The sequence below is a fragment of the Grus americana genome, chromosome Z (genome assembly GCF_028858705.1).
Source record: "Grus americana isolate bGruAme1 chromosome Z, bGruAme1.mat, whole genome shotgun sequence".
Taxonomy (NCBI): domain Eukaryota; kingdom Metazoa; phylum Chordata; class Aves; order Gruiformes; family Gruidae; genus Grus; species Grus americana.
In genome coordinates, this window is record NC_072891.1 from 85,360,705 (window position 1) to 85,383,767 (window position 23,063).

Sequence of the window (23,063 nt, forward strand, 5' to 3'; positions counted from 1 at the left end):
CCCCTACCTGTCCCTTTTCTTAGTTAGTTCGAACAAAAGGCATCCCGGATGCTTTTTGTGGCACTGAATTAATTCCAAATATTTGGTACACAAACTTAGCGAGCCTAAAGGAGATTAATTTTCCAGAGTAATCCAATTAAAAGATTTCTAAACTAATCTTTTTGGAAAAAAAAAATAGTGCAAGGCTAAAGAGGAAAATCGTTTTTATGACAGTGATTTATTGCACCAGTTTGGTCTATAGAAAGAGGCTTTCCTTGCTTGGACATGACCACTCTTCCTCCCCTCTGAGGTCGCAAATATACCCTAGCATACATGCGGCTGAATCTGTTTAGTTTATTTTTATTTTCTGGAAAGACTATAATCCAGGCGCGAATCTCGCCCTTAACGCGCCAAGGAAGGGAATTTGGTCGCTTACAAGTACCCTAGACTTTTTAAAGTGCTAATAGATTTATGGTCTCTTTTCCGACGCCCATCCAGAGTAATTAGCACATATGTTCTAAATAGATGATAGTTTTGTGAGCAATAAAGCAATTACCCATCGCTGGAGCTGACAGTTCCTCCAACTAAACTCCAACCAGCAGCTAATTGGAAAAGTCATTTCAGCTCCATTGTCTGCAATTAGTCCTGCTAAACTATTACACCCAAACTACCTGGTTTGAGGTTTATTTATTCATTTCTATTTGCATTTACAAACGTTTACCAAGTCATGCTTAACTTTTCCAGGCGACGAGCGTCTCTGGGGTTGGGGTTTTTTCTCCTTTCGCATCCAGGAGAGCCACGCTCCCATCTTGGCGGTGCTGGAGGGCTCAGCGGTTCACAAACATGTGTCCACTCTGCTGAGCCGGGGTGATAAAACCGTATTTTCCCGGCCAGTGCAGCCAAGCGGGAGAGCGAGGGCGGTGGGGAGGAAGGAGGTTGATCCTGCTACAAAAAAAAAAAAAAAAAAAAAAACCAACCAAGCAAACCAACCCTAATTCCCTTTGCACCAGAGCTCTGCATTTACCAGAGCTCTGCATTTAGGGACAGCCTGGATGACCCCCCCAGCACCCCAACTCGCAGGTGCTCCTTCTCTGGAGAAGCCCGTGTCCTCCCCCAGCCCTACCGGGGGACACAGTACCCCCCGCCCCTTTCCATGGCACCGGAGGGAGGGGAAAGGTCTGTGGGTCGGGGGAGCCCTTTTCTATCCGCCCCCCAAACCTGCTTCCTCCTTGAGGGTGGAAAAATTAAACAAGGCTCAGGACTTGTGCACAGTGAGTGGAAAAAATGTGTTAAACATCGGTTTGACGCCCCACCGGAGCTTCAAAATATACACCGGCTGGATTTCTTCTACTTAATTTAATCTTTATTGGACTGGGTTTCTCCTCGGCATCTATTCACCAGAAGTCCCAGCAAAACGTACCACAGGAGAGAAGGGGGGGGGGGTACAGAGAGCGGAGAGGACTGTTTAGTCCTTCGTTTGAACCGCAGACTTTAGCAGGTATTTAGCAGGGAGGCACTCCAAGGAGTTTGAAGTAGGTCTCTTAAGTCAAGACTTCTGCCCAGGGCTTGAGCTGGTCCTGGAGTGGAAAAGATTTGTGTGTTGGGATGGGAACTTGTAGCCTTAGCAACAAAGTAGTCACTTGAAGGAATTTACAGCGAAAGCATCCCAGACTGAGAAAGAAACGCCAATTTCTGAGCGGCTAGGAAGGAAGAGATAGTGCCCTGGCTTGAGCCTCTAGAACAAAGCTTTTTCTATTTGCCAGTGGCCCCCAATTTTGTCTGCCTCTCTTTTTCTTTTCTTTTTTTTTTTTTTTGGTTAAGCCAAAAAAAAAAAAAAAAGAAGAAAGAAAAAAAGAATGACCAGCCTTGGCAAGATGGCCCCCAGAAAACCGCGGGCACCCCCGTCGCCTCCTGCACACCGGCCGGGCTCGGGCAACCGGCAAAGCAGAGTCGGTTGCCCACCGAAGGGCTGCAGTCCCCTCCAAAAGTCACCCCCTCCCTGCGGCCGGGGCTGCCTCCCAGTCCTGGCACTCTCAGTAAGGACAAATTACCAAAAATCCCGGGGTCTGACTGTGAGAGGGAAAATAACGTCGGGCCGCCTCTCCGCGCTGCGCCTCCGAGCATCACCCGCCGGGAAGGGTCCTTACCGGCCGGGCGCTGAGAGGGGGGTCTCTGGGGGTCTGATTGCCCCCCCGGCCCCGGGCAGGGAGCACTCCGCCCCGCGGGGTGCGGGGGGAGTGGGGGGCAAGGCTGTGCCTCCGCGGGCGCGCAAGGTGCGCACATGGCAGACGCTGGGTGCAGGGGGCTGCCCACGCGGGTGCCTGCGTGCGCGCACCCACGGGCACGCATCCCTCCGGCCAGGCAGCCCTCGCGCAAAAGCATATTCGTTGCTCCCAGAGCGCACACACACACACACACTCTTTTTTTTTCCCCCCCTTTTTCCATTACGAGCGATTAGATGGTGTCTATTCAAAGTTGCTGATCCAGAGAGAAAATAGGAGTAGATAAAAGGAGATTTCAAGTGACCTCCTCGTCCCTTTCACACCAACCTGAGCCCCAGAATAGCCAAGGATCAACTCGGACAAAAGCCCTTTCCTTTTCCCTTTCAGCTTCAGAAGATTCAGTGCAAGGGGTTAACAATAAAACATATAACTCTAGCCCCGTTTGGTAGGTTCAGGCAATTTTGTATACCTTATTAACGACACCGTTGGATATGCCCGGGCTTCACCCCTAGAAACATGTGAATAAAAAAATAAAATAAAATAAAAAACCCCACAAGAAAATAAAAGGGGGGAAAAAAAGCCTTCGCATGGTAAAATACATAGCAGTCATTTACAGCTTTTGCGTTGGGCTGGAGCGATTTGCTGTGTTTACTCTGTTTCGTTTAAACTTTATCTAAAGTGCATCCCCGTCCTCCCCACGCAGACAGAATACGCTGTAATAAACATATCTTACTCCTGACAGTTTAAGTGAAAATGCTGAGGTTTATTACTCAGATCAACTTCTGATGAGGTAAATATGATTATATCGCTACTGTTGTTACCAGCCGCAGTGCTGCATTTTCCCCAGCAAAATACTTTTGCACCGTTTTATCTCGGATGCTGGGGAGAAAGTGACATTAAATACTTAAACGTCTTGGAGCCGATCTCTGGTCTGCGGAAAGTCCAGCTCGAATCTACTCCTGACGGACTAATCCCCGCAGTAAAAGAAATGGGATCTCTGACAGGTAACTATTAAGGAAATGATTATATACTGCAGTCGATTGTGTTGTCAGGACAATCTCACAACTTTCAAACTCGTTTCCAAACGTCAGCTCTTCATCAAAAGCTGCAGCCCAATTCGGAATCATAAATAACACCAAATTCATCCCTAACAGAAGCCGGGGGTTTAGAATACAGTCAGAGGTGTTTCATCGCAAAGCCTCGTGTTAATGGCTTTTGCACACTTTTGTTTCTCTTGGCTTCGGCGCTCAGATCACCGCAGCTTTATTTGTGCCGAAAGTAAATATTTGGTCCTGGATTCACCAGTGTGTTGAAAATGATTCCCAGATTTGCCTTATATAGGAAGGTTTGATTTGCATCAAGAGGTCATCAATTTCTTTTCCTGAAGCTCTACTTGGGAATTGCCATGCTTCTTTATGCTGTTAGACAAGTGGCCTTCGGTTTGGATGCTTTCTCTGCCCTCCCCACACAGACGTGGGGTTTGCTTTTTGTTTTGGGTTTGGGGTTTGGTTTGGGTTTGGTTTTGTTATGGTTTTTTTTTTTTTTTACTTCCAGGCACAGATTTATTTAATTTTTTTTTTTTGCGTTAAAAAAAAAGCAGACTTTCGGATGCTCAGGCGTTTCTGTTTGGATGGATGGCGAGCGCAAAGTTGTGATTCAGCGCCCTGCTTTCGGGTTGGCACCGGAGCCCGGTACTTTTGAGCGCTAACAAATGACAAACCCCGGCTCGGCGCGGCCCCGCTGCCGGGGAGGCTGCGGGGACGGCAGATTGCCTTCCCGAGGGGGTGGCAGGGGGGATTGGGGGGGCCGCTGTCACGCCGCTTTTTTGCCAATCCCGTTTAAAATACTTCCAGGGAAGCAGGCGGCGTGCGCGGAGGGAAAGGGCGGTCGCGCCTCTGGGTTAAGCACACGCGGAGGGGGGGGACATCCTCCTCGGGGGTCGTGGGACCCGCAGGGATGTGCAGGCGCTCAGGAGAAGGCGGGGATGTCGGCTGCGACCCCAGGAGGATGTTTCGGAGTGGGATGGGGGGAAAGAGTCCACTCCCACGAGTGATTTTTTTTAAATAAATAAATAAGGCAGGATATGCGTGATGGGGTGTCCCGGGGTATGTACGGGGGGGGGGGGGCACTTAGAAGGGAAAGGTGGAGGCCCCTCTTTCCCAAGGCCAGCTGCCTTCAGCGGGATGTAGCGAAACGGCCTGTGCGATGTGCTTTGGCGATAGTGACAGGGACGCCTGGAGGGAAGCGGGGAGATGCCCACCCGCGAGGCCCGGGGGGAGTGTGCGTCCGTGTCCCCCCCCTCCCCGGCATCGGGCTTCCTTTAGAAAGCGGCGGGGGTCGACACAAAGCGCCCCCGGGGTGCGCGCCCCGCAGGGCGGCTCCGGGCAGGTGCTGCGGGCGGCAGCGAGCGAGCAGCCCAGACCCCCCCCGGAGGGACCAGCCCGGCCACCCCCCGGCTGCCCAGGGGGATGCAAGCCACCGGAGACCCCCTTCCCAGGGCAGGGGGCCACCGCCTGTCCTCGTAAAGCACCACCTCCCTCCCCCCCCCCCCCCGCACATCTCGTATTGCGTTCCTAAGAGAACCTGGGTGTCCTTCAGGTCTGGCCCAGGAGGCGGGGGGAGGAGGGACAAGGGGGGGGGGGAAAGAAGAGGGGGGGAAGGCAAAAGAAGAAAAAGGCCTGGGTAGAAAGGCCTCACCACCGCTGACGAGAAATGAGGCCTGGCTGGGCACTGCCGGCTGTCGAGGCCTGGCCCGGCATCGCCGCGCCCAGCCCAGCTGCGGGGGCCCCGGGGGGCAGCAGGGCCAGGACACACGATTAAAGCTGGGGGCGGGGGGGGGGGGGTGTCCTGATGTGACCGGTCACATCCCCTTTGCAACCGGCCCGTCCCGGGAAAGGGGCCGCCCCGACGGCTCCTACCGAGGGGCGTACGGGGTCGGGGGGGGGGGAGGCGGGGAGGCAAAGGGAAGGGAAGGGGCCCCAGCGCGACCCTCGGGTTTTACAGCGTCCCGGCTTGAAGGTGTCCGCCGGGCAGAGCAGGGGACGGCTAAAATCGCTAAACGTTGGGAGCGAGAGGGACATTTTTGCACGTCAGAGCTGCTTGCTACACCCTGTGACAGCAGCCTGCGCATTTATTGTCCTCCGTTTACCCTGCTCCCTACGTGCGTGTGTGCATATATATATATATACACACGCATATACGTCCATCCGTGCGTGTGTGAGTGTATTTTTATATATATACATATATTGCTTTGTGGAGCTTGGAAGGTGAAGCAGGCATTTAACATTTGTTTTGGAAAATGCAGGCTACGGATCTTAGCTCCCAGTTTACATGAAGCCGTGCCACTTACAAAATAATAATAATAATAATTAATAATAAATAATAATACCTTCACTTGGGTTTTACATTATACTCTCCTCCCCTCACCTCCCTCCCCGCCAGAAATAGCGTGTAGAAGTTGTCACCACTAATCTCCAGAGGAACTTTTCCTTTCCGGAGGGGACAAGACGGCTGCAGAGGGGAGAGGAGCCAGCGCCGTCCCGGGTTGGGTTACACCGCGGGGGGGGGAAGAAAGAGAGACACAGAAAGAAAAGGGAGGGGGGGGGAGGAAAAAGAAAAGAAAAGAAAGAAAACAAGCAACACCACCCTAAATCCTCCCAGCACTCTGCCACCTTCAGATGCCAGCCTGGACCCTGGCCTGAGGAAAGCCGGGTCTGGGGCGACAGAGGGAAAATTGAGTCTGAGCAAGTCCCCAGCGCCGTCTCCTCTACCCATTCCAGATCCGTAGAGGTTAAAAAGCAATTAAAGCTCATTTCCCAATTAAATGTGAGTTGTGACCATTTTTAAGTGTCCCTGTAATTTGTCGGGGAGAGGAAATGCCTCCCGTCGATTGAACTGTGCTTTAACCTGGTCAGCTGAGGCATGAGGCTACTTTTATTGATGGATGCCCCCCGTCCCGACTCCCTCCCCAGGCTCCTGCATAACCACAGGACGCCGCAGACGGGATTTTCCGCGGGACTCCCGCAAACTTCACCGGGCCTTCACGCATCGGCTTTTTTTTTAAAAAAAAAAAAAAAGAGAGAAAAAAAAAAAAACAAACCCACATTTAATAGTCTCTTTCCCCTCAGCACGCAGCAAATGAAAACCGCCAAGCGTTTACAGCCAGGCGAGGGGAGAAAATACCTCTTCGCCGCACACCCCGGTGCCCAGAGCAGCGCAATTTGAGCGAGTTTGGGCTTCCTCCTGATTGCGGTTGCTCCCAGCCCGGCTGGGAAGCATCTGATTGCTGCCCCTTTAATCTGTTGACACTATCACCCAGATAAACAGGCTGCCATCGATCTTTTCATTAGGTGATCAAATAACAAACGGAGCAGGTGAAAGAGAAGCGCGTTGGGATGCTCGCACTTCCCTGCCCCGCGTCCTGCCGCCGCTGCCAGCGCTAGAAGTTGTGCTCGGCATTGACGTGGGGTCGGTGCCTGCGAAACCCGCGTGGGTCAGCGCAGAGAGACACGCGCGTTATCTGAGCCCGGGGAGGGGGGGGGGCGCGGGTAGTGGAAATACCCACACACCTTTCTACAGGATAAAGGGGGGGGGGGGGGGGGGAGTGGGGGAGGTTCGGGACAAAATGAGGGCTAGGAGCCTCTCCCTCCGCCCAAATAACGGGATGACCAAATAACTGGACGCCCAAATAACGGGACGCCGGGGGGGGTGGGGGGCAACCCTGGGGAGGGTTGGGGGGGGGTTGGGGAAGGTCTCCCCGCCAAGTGCCGCGGCCCCGCTCCCCTCCCTCCGCCCCGAAACCCCGAGGAGAGAAGCGACGACTTGCCTGGGGTGGCCCGGAGTGGCCGGGGAGCCGGGGCCGGCGGCGGGGAACCGGGGCCGGGAGGAGCCGGGCTGCGGCTGCTGGGTCCGTCCACCTTCTCTCAGGCTTTCTGCCTCTCTCTGTGTCTGTGTCTCTGTCTCTCTCTCTCTCTCTCCCTCTCTCTCTCCGTGGCTTGCTCTGCCTCTTTTACTCCCTGTCTCTTCACAGTCTGGGGAGTAAAATCTAGATGATATACATACCGAGCTTGCTTTTTTTGTCCGATTTAATCTTATTCGTTTCACCTTTTCACTGACCAAGAGACAGGACCGAGAGTTTATTTGGAAAGAGGGAGAGAGAGGAAAGGAGCCTACTGTTGCATAGTCAATAACATCCTTTTTATCAATGCAATATACAATAGAGACGGCTTGGCCAAGGGACTCATTGAAAATCTCTTCATTATTTCGGGACAAAATCAAGCGTTTATTCTGATCTCAGAAATGATGAAGGATTCTCCTCTCCAGCCGGCTCCCAGCCTCAGATTTCAGAGCTGACAGGGAAAGAAAAAAAAAAAATTGTGATCACGATACATCAAAGTTGAGGGCTTTCTTTTTTTTTTTTTTAATGAAAGCAACATCTCTTTACAAAAAATAATAACAATAAAACTTCTGCCATACGTTTCATGCCCTTTCCTCCGCAGGTTTTTCTCTCGGGTTCCAATCTGATTATAAACTTTTATGGGAGCTAAGAGGAGGGTAGGGTGTCGAGTTGGGTGTGTGTGTGTGTGTTGGATTTGTTGGGGTTTGTTTTTACAGTTTGTTTTTTCTTTGTCACACGCAGTCTTTCGAACCAAAGCGAATTTCAGACCTCTGGCAGAAGGGGGATGTTTCCGGGAAGGCAGGCTTGTAAGCAAGAAGGGACAGAAATTGGAAAGAAGGGGATTCTTCTCTCCAGTGCTGTTTTCTATTAAAAATTAAAAAAGGAAAGAAAAAAAAATGTTAAAAAAAATAAGGGGGGGGAAGGCCGCAGAGAGGAGCGGCAGCCCCCCCGGGCCCCCCCGGCTCCCCCGGGCCGGCGGCTCGGTGCCCGCTAGATGGCAGCCGGCGCCAGCGATTCCCGCTCCGCGCCGCCGCCGCCGTGACCGCGGAGGGGAGCGGAGGGGAGCGGAGCGGCGCGACTGCCACCGCCCCCCCCCCCACACACACACACACTCACTCCGCGCATCCCTCCCCCCACATCCACCCGCGCGGAGCAACTCACATTTGGGGAGGGGTCCAGGGGTGGGGGGGCCGCATTGCGCGCAGGGTGGTTGGGGTTGTTCTGGCCGCTCCAACACCACTCCCCCCTAAAAAAAAAAAAAAAAAAAAATTAAAGGGGGGGGGAATTCCCACGCGGGAAGCGCGGAGCCCAGCGGGATGGTGGGAGGAGGGTGGACGTATTAGGTGAGGATTGAGGGGTGACGGACGGGCGGCAAAAATAGCCCAAAGTGGAATGGGAGCGTGTAGAGATGTAAATGTGTGCGCGGACGCGTGTGTGTGTGCGCGTGGACGTGTGTGTGTGTGTGTAAGGGTGAACGCATACGCACGCTTGCTCCTCTGTGCAGCGAGCGTGTTTTCTTCTCCATCATTAAAACCCGTGGCGTGGCTTTTGCAATCGGGAAGGGAGAGAGAAATCCCGATTTCAGGCGTGGAGGGGAAAAAAAAAAAAAAAAACCGCCAACTTTTCACGGGGAGCCCACATCGTTCCCTTTTAATTCCCCCTTTTCCACCTATCGCAATGCATCCTGCTCTGTCGATGTGTGTGCTAGGGTGCGTGTGAGAGGGGGGGCGAAAGAGGGAGAGAGAGACCGTAGACGACCCATACTAATCAGGTCTCAAAGTAAATAGCAGCGCAGGGCGATCTCAATGTAAATTGTGCTTGTCAGAAGAATCCCCTCTCCCTCCCTCTCTTTACCCTCCCTCCCTCCCCCCCCCCCCTTCTCTTCCCCATCCCAGTCAGTAGGTAGCGGAGAATAAAAAAAAAAAAAAAAATTAAAAAAAAGGGGGGGGGGGAGCGCTGGGGGGGTAACCAATGGAGTGAAGGAGGCTTGGCTAACCTTAGCCTCCCATTTTCTCTCCCCCCAATTCAGGGCTCTGACCAGTCAGTCGCCTTTGATTATCAGTTGCCAGCAGCCCTTCTCTTGGCTCCTTGACACGAGCTCCATATAAGGCAGCGATCTCCATAGAAACGTGTCAGTTTCAATAGTAGTGTCAAAGTTCACTATATACAGACATTCGCGCAGATCCCCCTTTCGGAAACATTGCTCTGCTAGGCTTCCCGTTTAAACGCATTCATTTTTTGGGTCTCTCTCTCTCTCTCTCTCTCTCCCTCTCTCTCCCCCTCTCTCTCTCTCTCTCCCCTTTCTTGCATATTCTATTAGTTGTGTGCTTTTTTTTTTTTTCCCCCTTCATCTCCCTCTTCTCCTTCCTTTTCTTCTTTTTTCCACCCTTCCTCCTTGTGTCTTTCGCTTCATTCCTGCAGGAGAAGAGAAGAAGAGAGAGGTGAAACTAAAAAAAAAAAAAAATCTCGGAAAGAAAGAAAAAAGGGGAAAAAGCAGAGAGGGGAAAAAAAAAAAGCAGAGAGAGAGAGAGAACGCGTTCACATCTTAATACCGTTATTATTTTGACCATTCTTGCCTATTTTTTTATTTTGGGGGAGGGCTTCGCTTCTGGCTGATGAGTTTCTACCCGAAATACTTTTTTTAGGCAAACAAACAAAAAAAAAGAACCTTTTGGGGGGCGATTTCCACCGATTTTTTTTTATATATATTTTTTTTTTCCTCGCAACCGGCATCGTGCGCTCTCACAGGAGAAGAAGAAGGAAGGGGCAAGAAAGAGGAAAAGAAGAGGATTTATTTACCCGACCTACTTTGGATCTCTCTTTTTCCTGCGCGTGTCATTATTATTCCCGTTCTCTATTTTTACACTTCGCCGTGAATTCGTCTCCTCTACGAATTTAGTCACATCCGATTTTTTTTTTTTGCGAATTTTTTTCTCCTTTTTTTTTTTTTTTAAAAAAAAAAAGGGGAGAGAGAGAGCGCGAGCGAGCGAGAGAGACAGAGAGCGAGAGAGAGCAGCTCGGGAGAGAAAGAGCAGCGACCGGCAACCTCCTCCTCCTCCTCCTCCTCCGCCGCCGCGACAGGAGATCAAACTGCCTCAGCTCCCCGCCCGCCTCCGCCGCGCTCCCCGGCTCCGCCGCCCTGAATGGCTGACGGCGCCCTGCCCTGGACCTGGCCCCCGGACACCTCCATGCCCTGATCGCCGGCGGACGGCTCCTCTCTCCACCTCCCGCCTCCCCGAAAGCCCGCACCGGCACCGGCGGCGGCGGCTGCAGCGGCAGCGGGAGCAGCCTCCGCGGGAGCGGCGGCGGCCGGGCCCCGGCGGCGGCGAGCGGCGAGCGGCGACCTCCTCCTCCTCTTCCTTCCCCTCCTCCTCCTCCTCCTCCTCCTCCTCCTCCCTCTCCTCCTCCTCCTCCTCCTCGGCGGCGCCACGGCTTCCTCTATGCCTGCACATCCTCCGCGCTCGTAGCGCCCGGACCGCGTGTGCCTGTGCCCGTGCGTGTGTGCGTGTGCGCGAGTGGGGAGCCGTGTGCCGGGCGTGTGCGCGCGTGTCTGCCTGCGTGTGCGTGTCCGGCGTGTTACTCTCCTGAATGCCTCTCCCGACAGCCTTGTTTGCCGTTTCTGATTTTGCAACTTGAAGTGGCGGCGGGGGGGGGGGGGGGCGAGGAAAGGCGGCGAGAGCCGGGGAGAGCGGGATCAGAGGGGGGAAGCGACCAGGCGGGGGTATTTTAAAGAGGGGGGGAGCGCAGGAAAGGGAAGGGAAGGAAAGGGAAAGGGAAGAGAGGAAGAGGAAAGAAAAAAAAAAAAAGAGAGGGAGAGAGGGAGAAAATCCTCCGTTGCCCCCTCCCCCTCCCTAAAAAAAAAAAAAAAAATTAGCGAGAGCGCGAGCGAGAGGAGGGGGGCTCGCGGCGAAAAATAAATAAAATAAAGAAAACGGCAGGAGCGGCTCCAGCCGGCAGCAGCGGCGGCAGCAGGGCAGCGGCGGCGGCGGCAGCCGAGGCGGAGGCAGGCGGCAGGCAGGGTCCCCTCGCTCCCCGCTCGCCCCCGGCGCCCGGCCGGCCGCCTCCCCCCCGCCCCCCGCCTCTCTCCCCGGCAGCCCGCAGCGAGACGCGCCGCTCCCCAGCACTTTTTTGGGCCCGAGATATGGCAATGGTAGTTAGCAGCTGGCGAGATCCGCAGGAAGACGTGGCCGGGGGCACCCCGAGCGGCCCCAACCCCGCCGCGGCGCAGCCGGCCCGGGAGCAGCCGCCCCAGCAGCAGGGGGGCTCGGCCGCCCCGCACACCCCGCAGACCCCCAGCCAGCCGGGACCCCCCTCCACGCCGGGCACGGCCGGGGACAAGGGAGCGGGCCAGCAGGGCTCGGGGCAGAGCCAGCAGCACATCGAGTGCGTGGTGTGCGGGGACAAGTCCAGCGGCAAGCACTACGGCCAGTTCACCTGCGAGGGCTGCAAAAGTTTCTTCAAGAGGAGCGTCCGCAGGAACTTAACTTACACATGCCGCGCCAACAGGAACTGTCCCATCGACCAGCACCACCGCAACCAGTGCCAGTACTGCCGCCTCAAGAAGTGCCTCAAAGTGGGCATGAGGCGGGAAGGTGAATATTTCTTCCCTACTATGCTATCGCTCCCTCTCCCCGCGGCTGTGCAGGCGTGTGCGTGTGCCAGGGCTCTCCGTCTGTGTGTGTCTGCCTGTGCATACGCGCACACACGCGCACCTATATGCATATACATATATATACACGCGCGCACACGCGCGGCGTGCATATATATATATATATTTACGGCTCTCCGTGGCGATCTAGGTCTCTCTATATTTCCATGCACATGTCAATCTCTCCCTCTGCCTGCACTCCATCTGGCAGCTTTGCGCCAGGTTTTGTTGTTATTGTTGATGGTGGTTGGTGGTGTTTTCTTTTGCTTTTCGGTGTGTGCCTCCTGCCCTCCTCCCGCTCCTCCCCACCCCCTTCCCCGGCACGGCCGCGCTCGCCCCTTCCCTGCTCATTGTGCCGAGAATTTATTATTATTACGATCGCTCGCTAAATATTTATCATTTAGCCGCTATCTGCGCTCCCGCTCGCGCGCGCGCGCGTGTGTGTGTGTGCGTGTGTGTGTGTGTGTGTTTGGATGTGGTTTTGTCTATTGTTGGCATGAGACCGGGGGGTGGGGGGAGATACATCTCTCTCCCGTACGAGATGTGCTTCCATTCAGCTTCCTTCCCCCCCCCCTCCACCCCCCCTTCCGCCCCATCATTTCTTTTTAAACCCGCAACACTTCTCGGTAGATCCATTTCCCAGGCTCTTTTTTCCCGAAAGAAAGATGAAAGACGAGTAAGTAGGGAAGAAAAGAGGAAAGGGGGTGAAAAAGAGGAAAGGGGAAAAAAAAAAAAAAGAGGGGGAAATGTGCTACTGTATCTCCGCTTCCCTGTGCTTCCCGGTGCCCCGGAGTGTGCTTCTGTGCGAGATTTGGCCTTGTTTTCACTCCATGCGTTCAAAGGAAAGTTTGTGACTGAACCGGGTTTCTGTACTTCTGTCATTTCTTTTTTTCTTTTTTTTTTTTTTTTAGCACGCTGCTCATTTTATTTCTTCATTAAACTCCACCCTCTCCTTAAAGCCTGCATACAAATCGCGATTTATAACCTATTTACCGGTCCTTCTCATTTTAGCAGAATCCGCAGCCTGCATCTGGCAGCGGGCTCCTCACCATTTCCAACTGCTCTGCTATTTATTTTATTTTTTTTTTCCTTCTCCTTTCCAAGAGTCGCTGTGGTTTTCCTTGCGTTCAGGCTTATTCTCGCGTAGGAAGATTTCCTGCCCTTCTTTCTCCTCGAAACGTATTTTCTCGGTTTACAGTTAAAGTTTACCCTGTGACTGTCGTTAAAGATGTCTTAGAGTCACATCAGCGAAACAGTCAATTTTGCGGAGCGGGGATTACTACTGCCTTAATTGGTTTTAAAATTATATTTTATATGCCATAAGAAAAGGAATGAAGCTGAAAGAGCTCGCAAATATGACGACTTCACTGGTAGCTTCAGGGGCTGTTGGTAGGCGTCTGGGAGAGAGGGGGGGGAAAGAAAAAAAAAAGAGAAAGAGAAAAAAAAAAAGAAGGAAGGAGAAAAAAAAAAACACAACAAGTTAGAATTGTGCTCGCAGTTAATTGAAAAATAACTGCCAAGTTTACAAGCAGATTGAAGAGGGAGAGGTGGGCTGGAAGGCAGCAGGAGAGAGGTCCGGCCCGAGAGGAGAGGAGGGCTCAGTGGGGAAGAAAAAAGAAAGTTGAGAAAATGTGGCACGCCGGAAAGATGAGTGATCTGCGTGTGCGTGTGCCAGCGAGCGTGTGCGGGTGTGCGTGTGCGTGTCTGTGTGTGCAGGGAACAAGCCTGAGTAGCCGTATCTTCCCTTGAAGTTACCTTTGTTTACATGGCATGCGGCTGCAAACGCTGGCACGGATGGAGTAAAACACACGCACACGCACACACACACTTAAAAAAAAAAAAAAAAACTTTGGTCAGCTTTCGGGACTCGAGGCATGCTTACGCTCTGTGTGGAGATGGTTAATGAATCCAGTGTTTTTGCAGTTGCAAGCTTGTGCATTCACTGTGCAACGCTGACTGCAGGCTTTTGCAGTGGCAACAGCGCACCAAAGATATTAATTACACCGTCCCCTTTTTTTTCCACGAATGTTTGGCTATTGTAAGTTCGGACCTTTTTGTTTTATTTCCCCCTTTCCCTTGATAATATTTAATCTTTCTCTTCCTTTTAGCAGGGAGAACTTTGCTGGGCGGGGGAGGGGGGGGTCCTCTATGGAAAGCTGGTTCTGTGTAATAAAGTTAGCAGTGGGGAGCTGGGGGGCTGCGACCTGTTCCAGCTTGAAGGGTAACGACGTGGTATTTTTGAAGAATATGGACGCAATTGTTTTTATGAATTATTTTATTTTATTTTATTTAAAAAAGCGACACAGCAGTTCACTTGTAAATCTCAGTGCTACCAGGGCAATCGGCTGGGATCCACAACAGAGCTTGGCTATATTTTTAACAGCTGGCTGTGATTTTTAACCCCACTTTCTCACCACCCGGAGGATTTCTTTGATTTTATTTTTTTACGTGCGGGGCTGCCTTTTGTTGCGAGAGGGGAGGGGGGGCTGGAGGGGGGGGCGGATTTGTCTTGTTTGCCTTGGCTTTTTTTTTTTTTTTTGCTTTTTTTTTTCCTTTCTTTTTAAGCTGTGTTTATTTTGTGAAGCTTGTCTGCATTGGGGGCGGAAGGGGGGGGGGGAGCGGGGGGGGGGGGGGGCGCGCTTGGCTGCCGCCGGGCTGGGGCTGCCTGAGCAGGGGTCGGGGCCGATGCCGGGGCCGGGGCCGGGCGGGGGGGGCGATGCAGGTCGGCTGCAGCTGCCCGGCTCGGCATGCCTCTGTCTGTCCGTGCCTGTGCGTGTGCCGGGGGCGAGGAGGGGGGGGAAGAAGCCCGGCATTGTCTCCGGCTGGCTGGCAGCGCCGCCGGGGCGATGCCTGCGAGCCTCCTGGATGCACATTTCCTCTCCTTCTCTCCTTCTTTTTGTCAGCGGTTCAGCGAGGAAGGATGCCGCCCACCCAGCCCAACCCCGGCCAGTACGCCCTGACCAACGGCGACCCCCTGAACGGGCACTGCTATCTCTCGGGATACATCTCCCTGCTGCTGCGGGCCGAGCCCTACCCCACCTCCCGCTACGGCAGCCAGTGCATGCAACCCAACAACATCATGGGCATCGAGAACATCTGCGAGCTGGCCGCCCGCCTGCTCTTCAGCGCCGTCGAGTGGGCCCGCAACATCCCCTTCTTCCCCGACCTGCAGATCACCGACCAGGTGGCCTTGCTGCGGCTCACCTGGAGCGAGCTTTTCGTCCTCAACGCCGCCCAGTGCTCCATGCCCCTCCATGTGGCCCCGCTCTTGGCCGCCGCCGGCCTCCACGCCTCCCCCATGTCGGCCGACCGCGTCGTCGCCTTCATGGACCACATCCGCATCTTCCAGGAGCAGGTGGAGAAGCTGAAGGCGCTGCACGTCGATTCGGCCGAGTACAGCTGCCTGAAAGCCATCGTCCTCTTCACCTCAGGTGAGGGGGCGGGCGGGGGGGCGTCGTGGAAAAACAAACAAACAAACAAACAAACAAACAAATCCTACCTGCGGGAAAAAATAGGGAAAAAAAATTAAAATTGATTTATTTTTTTTTTTAAAGAAAAGAGGTGGAAGGCCGAGGTAACATAGCGCCCGAGGGGGTACGCCCTGGCCCAGGGATCGACCTTCCCCCCCCCCCCGCTCCACCGATTTTGGTATTTTAAACACACACACACACCCCCCCCCAAGAAAATAATACTACAGAAAAAAATATTAAAATATCAAATTAAGTGGAGGCGGTGGAAACATGCATGTTAACAATTTTTCCCTGTGATAGATGGTTCGAATTAACTAGCGGGAAAGTGCATTAGCGTCGCCTTTGAAGTGCTCTGGTCGTAGCCTATAAGAATATAATACGTCTTCTATTATTGTAACCTGCGAGGGAGAAATTTATAAACATCAAAGGCGAACGATGTGAAGGAAATATAGGAAATGGAAACAAGGCAAGATAAGGGGCCTGGCAGTGTCATTTTTTAATTATTATTCTAATTATCGCCACGATGGGGCTAATTGCCACTTTTTCTGCTTGTTTGTTTTTCTTTTTTTTTCTTTTCTCCCCCTTCTCTCCCCCCCCCCCCCCCCATCCCCTTGCTCCTCTCTTGTCCCGGTTTCTCCCCCCCTTTTCCAAACCGGCCCTCCCGGTTAGCGATACCTAAAGAGCTCCGATAAATCTGGCTTAAAAGTAGGCCGAGGCAAAATTAAAAGCATTCCTGAACAAAGATGGCAAATCGTTCAAAGGCCTTGTTTAACAGTAAGCAGTTTATAATCCATCAATATTTGTTGCCTCTCATGCATGAAAAATAGTATTTACATTGTATTAAAATGACTCCTAAATTTGCACAATATTGTAATGTAGCAAATGTAGTATTAATATCGATTTGAACATCGGATAATTTATTTAGACAGGAGTATCTAATTTGTATGCAGGGTGGTCGGAGACGTGTACTGTGACTGCCCCCTTTTACTTCCAGTGCAAATGCAGTCTCGCAGCGTTGGAGGGAATATTTCTTTGCAAAGGATAAAGTGCAGATCTTAAAACAAATGGAAGATTTACTGAATAGCCAGCTCGACATTTTAATGTATTTTATCTTAATAAGTCTTCTTGATGGAAACATGTTTTTCAAAAGTGACAAAGAGACCTGCCGGCATTTATCAGGCTGATTTAACTCCGCAGCCTGCCTGCAGACTCACAGACTTTCCCTTCCCATTCATTTCAGGGTGCTCATCAATAAACAGGGACAGTTGGGGAGAACCCTTTTTTTTTTTTTCTTTTTTTGCTTCCTTCTTCTTTCTTTTTTTTGCCAGACCCAACTTTGAGAGATTCTTCCCAAGCAGAGGGGGGCTGGCCTGTTCCTTAGTTCTTCCACCCGCCAAAGGCCCCGGGAAGGCGAGATTGCCCCAGATGGACACATATTGGGGTGGGGGGTGGGGGTGTATTTTATTTTTTTCTCTCTTTCTTTTCTTAACCTCCTCCCCCCTCCCGCCTTTACCTTCCCCAAACGATCGACCTTGGCTCCAAACGCGGTTAGTGGCTTTAGAGGAGCCCTTCATTTACATATATTAGGAACAAATGTAGTAACTAAATGTCTGCGAGGGGAGAAGCCCCTTCCCACAATGGAGCGGAGTGTGAATGGGGTTGTGGAAGGGAACAATAACATTATTTTGGAGCAGGATCGCACGGGGCATCTCAGAAAATGGAAATACAGCTGTCAGGAGTAATCTACCCCTTACCCCCATCCGCACATTTCCACTTTTCACTAAACTTGTTTTGATTGCTTAGCCAGAGGGGAATTCATGGGAAGCCTTTCTCAAAGTCATCCAACTTTTAAACAAACTTTGACTGATGGAAAAGACATTTTTAGGCATATTGTCCTAAGTCCTTCACTAAGGACTAAGTATTTAAAGCTGGCATGGGTTTCTCCTGTTGTGGTTTTTACATTCGGGCTCCGGATAGCATGTATTTAATCCGTAAAATTCTGGACACCATCCAACGACTGGGTCGTGACCCAAAACCTGCTCCTTCCTTGCGTCTTCCCCCCCCCCTTTTTTTTTTAACTTTAGAGTTATTAATTCCTGCACCTACCTTTTCCTCGTCATAAATAAACGTTTCCAGGAAGGGACCAAGCCAGATAACATAAATCCAATAAATCTATTTGTAGCGCAATAAGAACTTTGATTTCTAGTTAGATGCCAGCTGATTACATCTATATTTTCTGAACACTAAACTCTTCTGAACGCGTAACATGAAATACATTCCCGCCACTACAAAGGGGAAGGCTGGAGTGTGCTGAACAGTAATGGTTATTTATTTACATAATTTCTTTTCCATAGACTGCAGGAAGAAATATAGAGCTTTCCCTTATTGACACACTGCCATATAAAAAAGTGAGGCACACACAGGATTTTCACATTAGCCCACTTTCTGAGATGGGATAATAATTCACCTCCAGTAAACACGGATTGCATTATGTCTCCCATGGATTGCACCTCTCCGGACTCCATAATCTAATGGAGCTGTGCATCCCTTAATTATTATTATTTTTAATCCCGTTCTGAGGGGAGAGTTAAGCCTTCCCACCGCCACCTTTAAGGATGCGGAATAAAACCCGAGGAAAGGCATATGCCAGACCATTTAAAATAATTAAAGCTCAATAGATATTATCGGCATGAGAAAATCCTGAGTGCCTGGAGGTCTAAGGCAAAACCCAAGGCGTATTTTTTCTAAAACTACCCCCCTCCCCAGGCTGCCGCCCTTCTAGCGAACAACTTCCCCGTCCACATTGTCCAGTGACCTGCAGTTATAGGTGCACTTATCGTAAATATCTGATAAATATTTTACTAACCTTAAGGGTATGACATATGGGGCATAAAGAAAAAAGCCCTGCTAGGGTGTCAGTAAGACCCTTTCATATTGCATTGTTTGGAAGTTGAATAGGATCCTAATGCATAATGGGCAGATAATGCATGTAAAATAGCAAGATATATGTAAATATGGAGTGTGATTTGTGGCAATCAACATATGAACAGGCCTGTGGTTTTGATATATATTGCAAACTAGAACAGGCTCGAGCTTTTGATAGATATATATGTTGCAACCTGGTGCTTTAGATGTTGCGAAATATCGTTGCATTAAAGGTACAGTATGGATTAGCAGAGCAGCCTGGCTCAGATAATTGTATATCTGACGGATGCCAAGTCCGCAGCTTAGGTCAAAGGTTCTCCTCCTCAGAAGTTCCTGAATTATGGCTTGTTTTATTTGTATTTTTGCTCGAGGCCATAGTATTGTAGATGAAGGTGTTCAGAAATCTTTGTAAAGCCAGTTCTTGATATGGGAAGGCTTAAACTTCAAAAATGCACTTGCAACAGATTTTTTTTTTATTATTTTTTTTTCTTTGAATAATTTGTTGTGTCTTTCCAGGGTCATAATTCTACATTCACAATTTTGTAATGTCCTTTTGGGGACCATTAACATGCATTAATTCATATACGGATCTATATATTAGCAAAGTCTGGCTTTGATCTGTGTTAAACCGCACTGCCAGCTGACTGCCTCCCTCTGATCCTGATGGGTTTTTTCTTCTTCTTCTTTTTTTTTTTTTTTAATATTTATTATTAATCTCGAAACAATGTGGATGGTTTCAACCATCCGGGCATACCCACCACTTTTCCACGACTGCGGTTCCCTGCCACAAGTCCCTCAACAAGCAGCCAGTGCACAATCGTCCCCTGATTTGGGTTATGTGTGCAGAGAGGTAGGGTGTGTATGTGTGTGTAAACGCACAGATGCATCTATACCTCTCTGCGTGTATGTATGCACACACGCACACACAAGATAGCGTGTATAGGTACAATTGCACGGATGTGAAGGGTTTCCGCTCTCGGATTAGCATGCGTTTGCCCAGGACACATCATTCTGCAAGGTGCCAAGGGTATGTTTCTGGCCGTATGCGTGCCATAGGGACCTATAGGGAGCAAGTCTCTCAGGCCACATTTAGGCAAGGCTCACCCCCTCCAGCCGTCCCCAGCTTTGTGTCTGCGAGCGGCAGACGCCAGCTCAGCGCAAGTCCGGACTAACCCAGCCGTTTTCCGCCGGTTTTATAGCACAGCCGGCAAAGACGCGGCCAATTTGCGATCGCTGCCGGCGGGGCAGGGACAGAGGAGACCCCCTTTCCCCCCGGCATCCCCCGGCCGGCTCCCTGCCAGCCACCGCAGGTCCCGGCCGCTGCCTCCCTCTGATGTGCAGCCATGTCAACAAACTCCCTCTGTCTCTCTCTGCGTGTGCGCGCCTCTGCTGCTATTATTATTATTATTATTATTATTATTATTATTATTATTATTATTATTATTATTATTATTATTTTCCCCAATACTCCCCTTTCCCTCCCCCTCGGCGTTACTTAGCGGGGGCTGGGTCCCGCTTTCCAGCACCCCGGTGAAGGGTTCCCTGGAGCCGGGACCGCGCTCACCGGCGCGGAGTATCCGGGGTGGGGGGGGGGGGTGGCCGGGGCGGGGAGGGGGGCTGGGGGTGGTGATGTGTGTGATGGGGAAGGGGGGGGTATGGGGACCCCACCGCATCCCCCGTGGAAATACCCACGGGAGCAGTGAGGCGCGGACAGGTCGCGTTATTTATTCGGCGGCGGTGCGGGATGGGATGGGGTGCGATGGGATGGGGTGGTGGGGGTGCCCCCCATCCCTGCGGCACTTCCCCGTGCGCTTCCCCGCCACTAACCATCTCCCCCCCTTCCTCCTCCTCTTCCTCTCGCCCCCTCCCCCTCTTCCTCCCGCCGCCGTTCCGCGGCTGTCTCCGCGGGCGCGGTGCGACGGGCAGACGCCTGCGGCCTGTCGGATGCTGCGCACATCGAGAGCCTGCAGGAGAAGTCTCAGTGCGCGCTGGAGGAGTACGTGCGGAGCCAGTACCCCAACCAGCCCAGCCGCTTCGGGAAGCTGCTGCTGCGGCTGCCCTCCCTGCGCACCGTCTCCTCTTCCGTCATCGAGCAGCTCTTCTTCGTCCGCTTGGTAGGTAAAACCCCCATCGAAACCCTCATCAGGGATATGCTACTGTCGGGGAGCAGCTTCAACTGGCCTTACATGTCCATCCAGTGCTCCTAGAGCCCGGCCCGCACCCCCGGCGGAGACGCGGCGGAGCGGCGGAGGCGGGAGCGCTCGCATCGAGGGGCAGTCGGGGTGCGGGGGGGGCCCGGGAGGCGGACACTGAACAAAAGAAAGGGCCGAGTAGGAGCAGAGGTGTGGCCGTGGTGGGGAGAAGGAAGGACCTCGCGTCCGTGGAGGTTGTGGCGTTTCGCTCTTTTTTTTTTTTTTTTTTTTTTTGGCCTTTCTTGGGTTTGGGGTTGGTTGGTTTCTTTTGGGTTTTTTTGGGTTTTTTTTGTTTCGCTTTTTTTTTCCGGAGAGGAGGAACAAAATAATAATAATAATAAAAGAGACAAAAAAGCAAAAAAAAATTTAAAAACAAAAATAAAAACAAAAAAAAATGAGTATTGAGGGGATATTAATCAAACCTGAAGGGGATACTGGATCTTCCAGGATTTATTGTGGACTGTTGTTGATATATGCTGTACAGTAACAAAGCAAAACGCGTTGAAACTGAACTGAACATTGTGTAGAATGAAAAACAAACAAGCAAGCAAGCAAACAAACAAAAAAATTCCACGCGCAAACACTTACCACGAGCATTGTTACTCATTTTGTAAAATATTAGTCTTTATTTTCATTTTTTGTAAAACTTAAACCATCGTATGCGCATAAAGAAAAAAAACCAACAAAAAAAGAAACGAGAATTAGGGGAAAATAACATTTTCCAAATAATTATAAAAAAAATTGTCCTGTGTCTATGTATCTATATCTGTTTTGTATTTTTTTCTGGTTCCAAACCAGGTTTCCTGTGATTCTATACTAATAATTTTTGATATAACCCTTTGCTTCTTATAATGAGTGCGATATATGTTGTCGAAGCTGTTCTTCAAGAATTAAAATTGAAGTGAGAATTTAAACAAAAATAAAAGAATTTAGCAAAAAAAATCAACTTATCACCCCACAACCCATGAGTCTTGTTGCTTGAAACATGCCAACAGTTCACCAAAAAACAAACAAACAAACAAACAAAAAAAAAACAAACAAGAAAAAAATCTCCCTGGATTTTTAACTCGTGTACTGGTGTTAAAAGGGAGAACTTAAAAAATACTTGTGAGGGGTAACCAAGTTGTGTAAACCACGTGATGTTCCAAAACTGACTTGACAATGTAAGTTTAGGGCTGAGCTGTTGAGGCCTAGGAAGAGGGAGCGGGAGGCGCGGCATGATGCCATAGGTGACCTCGCCTCGCTGGGATTGCAGGGCTGACTCTCCACCAAGGTTGATGGGCCTATCATGCTGTCCTACCCTTTTTTGAAACACTTTTCCCCATCAGCTGGAGTTTCTGCCAAGTTCACACCTTGCTGCTTGTGCTTAGACATCATGGGCATGGATTGAAGCCACCGTATGCCACCATCACTGCACACGTGGAGGGAGGCATACTGTGGTCGTGACTCCTGCTTGTTGCAGGCATGATGGGTGTCTGCTTTTGGCGGCTTGGGGCTGGATTTTTTTTGCTTCTTTTCCTTCTTCTCCACCACAAGGACTCACAGACCCCGGTGTGTGCTCCAGCATGCACACCTTGCACTTGCTGTCAGCTGAAACATCCCTCTCACTGTTGCTCCTGACTCCAGTTGCTGCGCATGAAGGGTATTCCCAGCCCATTAATATAGAAATCCAACTGGATGCATGCTCGTTGGGTGGCAAGCCAGCGTGTTTCATGCGTGCTAGTGTGCCACAGCCATGCATAAAACACGGGCCACGGATCCCCACACCCTGGCTGTCCACCGCAGGGGCCCGAGCTTCCTGCCAAAAGCCCCACTTCATTTCAGTTCGTCCTTTTTCGCAAAGAAAATTAAAAATCGTTTCTGTAATGGAGCTCCTTTGAAGGTAAAGGCTTCACAATGCTTCTAGCTGGTGGTGCAGATCTCTGTAACAGCTTTCAGTGCATTAATGTTTTATAGGATCTGAGACAGAGCTGTAAGAACACATACTACCAAGGGAGCTCTTTCTTAACGTATTAATAAAGCTGGATCTTTAAAAATAACATTCCTCCCCTCACGCAGACACCTCCCGTGCCCTCCAAACAAGCCCGGATGAGGCATGCTTCTCAGTTTGTGGAGTCATGGGCAATGTTTTCCTTTTAATTTGCTGTCCTCCATACTCTCCTTCTCTCAAACACTCTTTTTTTTTTTTTTTTTTTTTTTTTTTGCATTAACAAGATCCTTCAATCCAACCCGCTTGGGGTTTTTAATATTCTAGGCGCAGCAGATCCGAGGCGAGAGCAGCTCTATACAGTAGGCACTTATAGCTGGATAATCAACATTGCGGGCAGATCCTCTATGGGGGTAGAGCCCATTTCAGGATGGAGAAGCGGCCTGTATTCATAGGTGCTGGGGGGTGGAACGAATGATTTCAGACCTGGGCACATAAGGACGGGAATTAGACAGACAGACACCCTCCCTTTTCTCACTCGCATGGACGTTGCATAGGCGACAGCTTTGTTCCTCGCCCTGGTCGCCTTCCCTGGGGCAAAGGGGGTCCAGCAGCCCCTCCGGGCTGGCAGCGGGGAGCGAGCGGGGATGCTCAGCCCCGGGAGGTGCTGAAAGCAGCTCTTCAGCATTTGCTTTTTGGTGGGATGGGTGACTGAGGACCCAGATGGATTAGCAGTTAAAAACAGAAACAAACAAACAAACAACAAACAACAAAAAAAGCAAAAACAACAAAAAAAACCACAA

General features: G+C 51.1%; 2 protein-coding genes across 11 annotated transcripts; one reads left to right on the forward strand and one right to left on the reverse strand.

The window, feature by feature from the left end:
- Positions 1-7,031: 7,031 nt before the first annotated feature.
- On the reverse strand, positions 7,032-11,724 carry LOC129199642 (uncharacterized). Of its 6 annotated transcripts, none has more exons than XR_008574707.1 (5): positions 10,348-10,735; positions 8,585-8,643; positions 8,260-8,344; positions 7,677-7,962; positions 7,032-7,549 (listed from the first exon to the last, which is right to left on the reverse strand). XR_008574707.1 is itself a non-coding variant. In XM_054810445.1 (5 exons), the coding sequence occupies exons 1-5, from the start codon at positions 10,548-10,550 to the stop codon at positions 7,537-7,539; spliced, it is 456 nt and encodes a 151-aa protein (XP_054666420.1). In that variant the 5' UTR covers positions 10,551-10,735; the 3' UTR covers positions 7,032-7,536. The 6 variants fall into 6 exon arrangements, 4 of the variants coding, with proteins under 4 accessions (XP_054666420.1, XP_054666421.1, XP_054666422.1 ...); XM_054810445.1 differs by having other exon boundaries at positions 7,867-7,962; XM_054810446.1 differs by lacking the exon at positions 8,585-8,643 and having other exon boundaries at positions 7,867-7,962.
- NR2F1 (nuclear receptor subfamily 2 group F member 1) lies at positions 10,828-21,348 on the forward strand. 5 transcript variants are annotated; one of them, XM_054810440.1, is made up of 5 exons: positions 10,828-11,690; positions 13,670-13,784; positions 14,650-15,177; positions 20,068-20,255; positions 20,340-21,348. In XM_054810440.1, the coding sequence occupies exons 1-5, from the start codon at positions 11,240-11,242 to the stop codon at positions 20,660-20,662; spliced, it is 1,605 nt and encodes a 534-aa protein (XP_054666415.1). In that variant the 5' UTR covers positions 10,828-11,239; the 3' UTR covers positions 20,663-21,348. The 5 variants fall into 5 exon arrangements, with proteins under 5 accessions (XP_054666415.1, XP_054666416.1, XP_054666418.1 ...); XM_054810441.1 differs by having other exon boundaries at positions 20,068-21,348; XM_054810443.1 differs by lacking the exon at positions 13,670-13,784 and having other exon boundaries at positions 20,340-20,480.
- Positions 21,349-23,063: the final 1,715 nt, after the last annotated feature.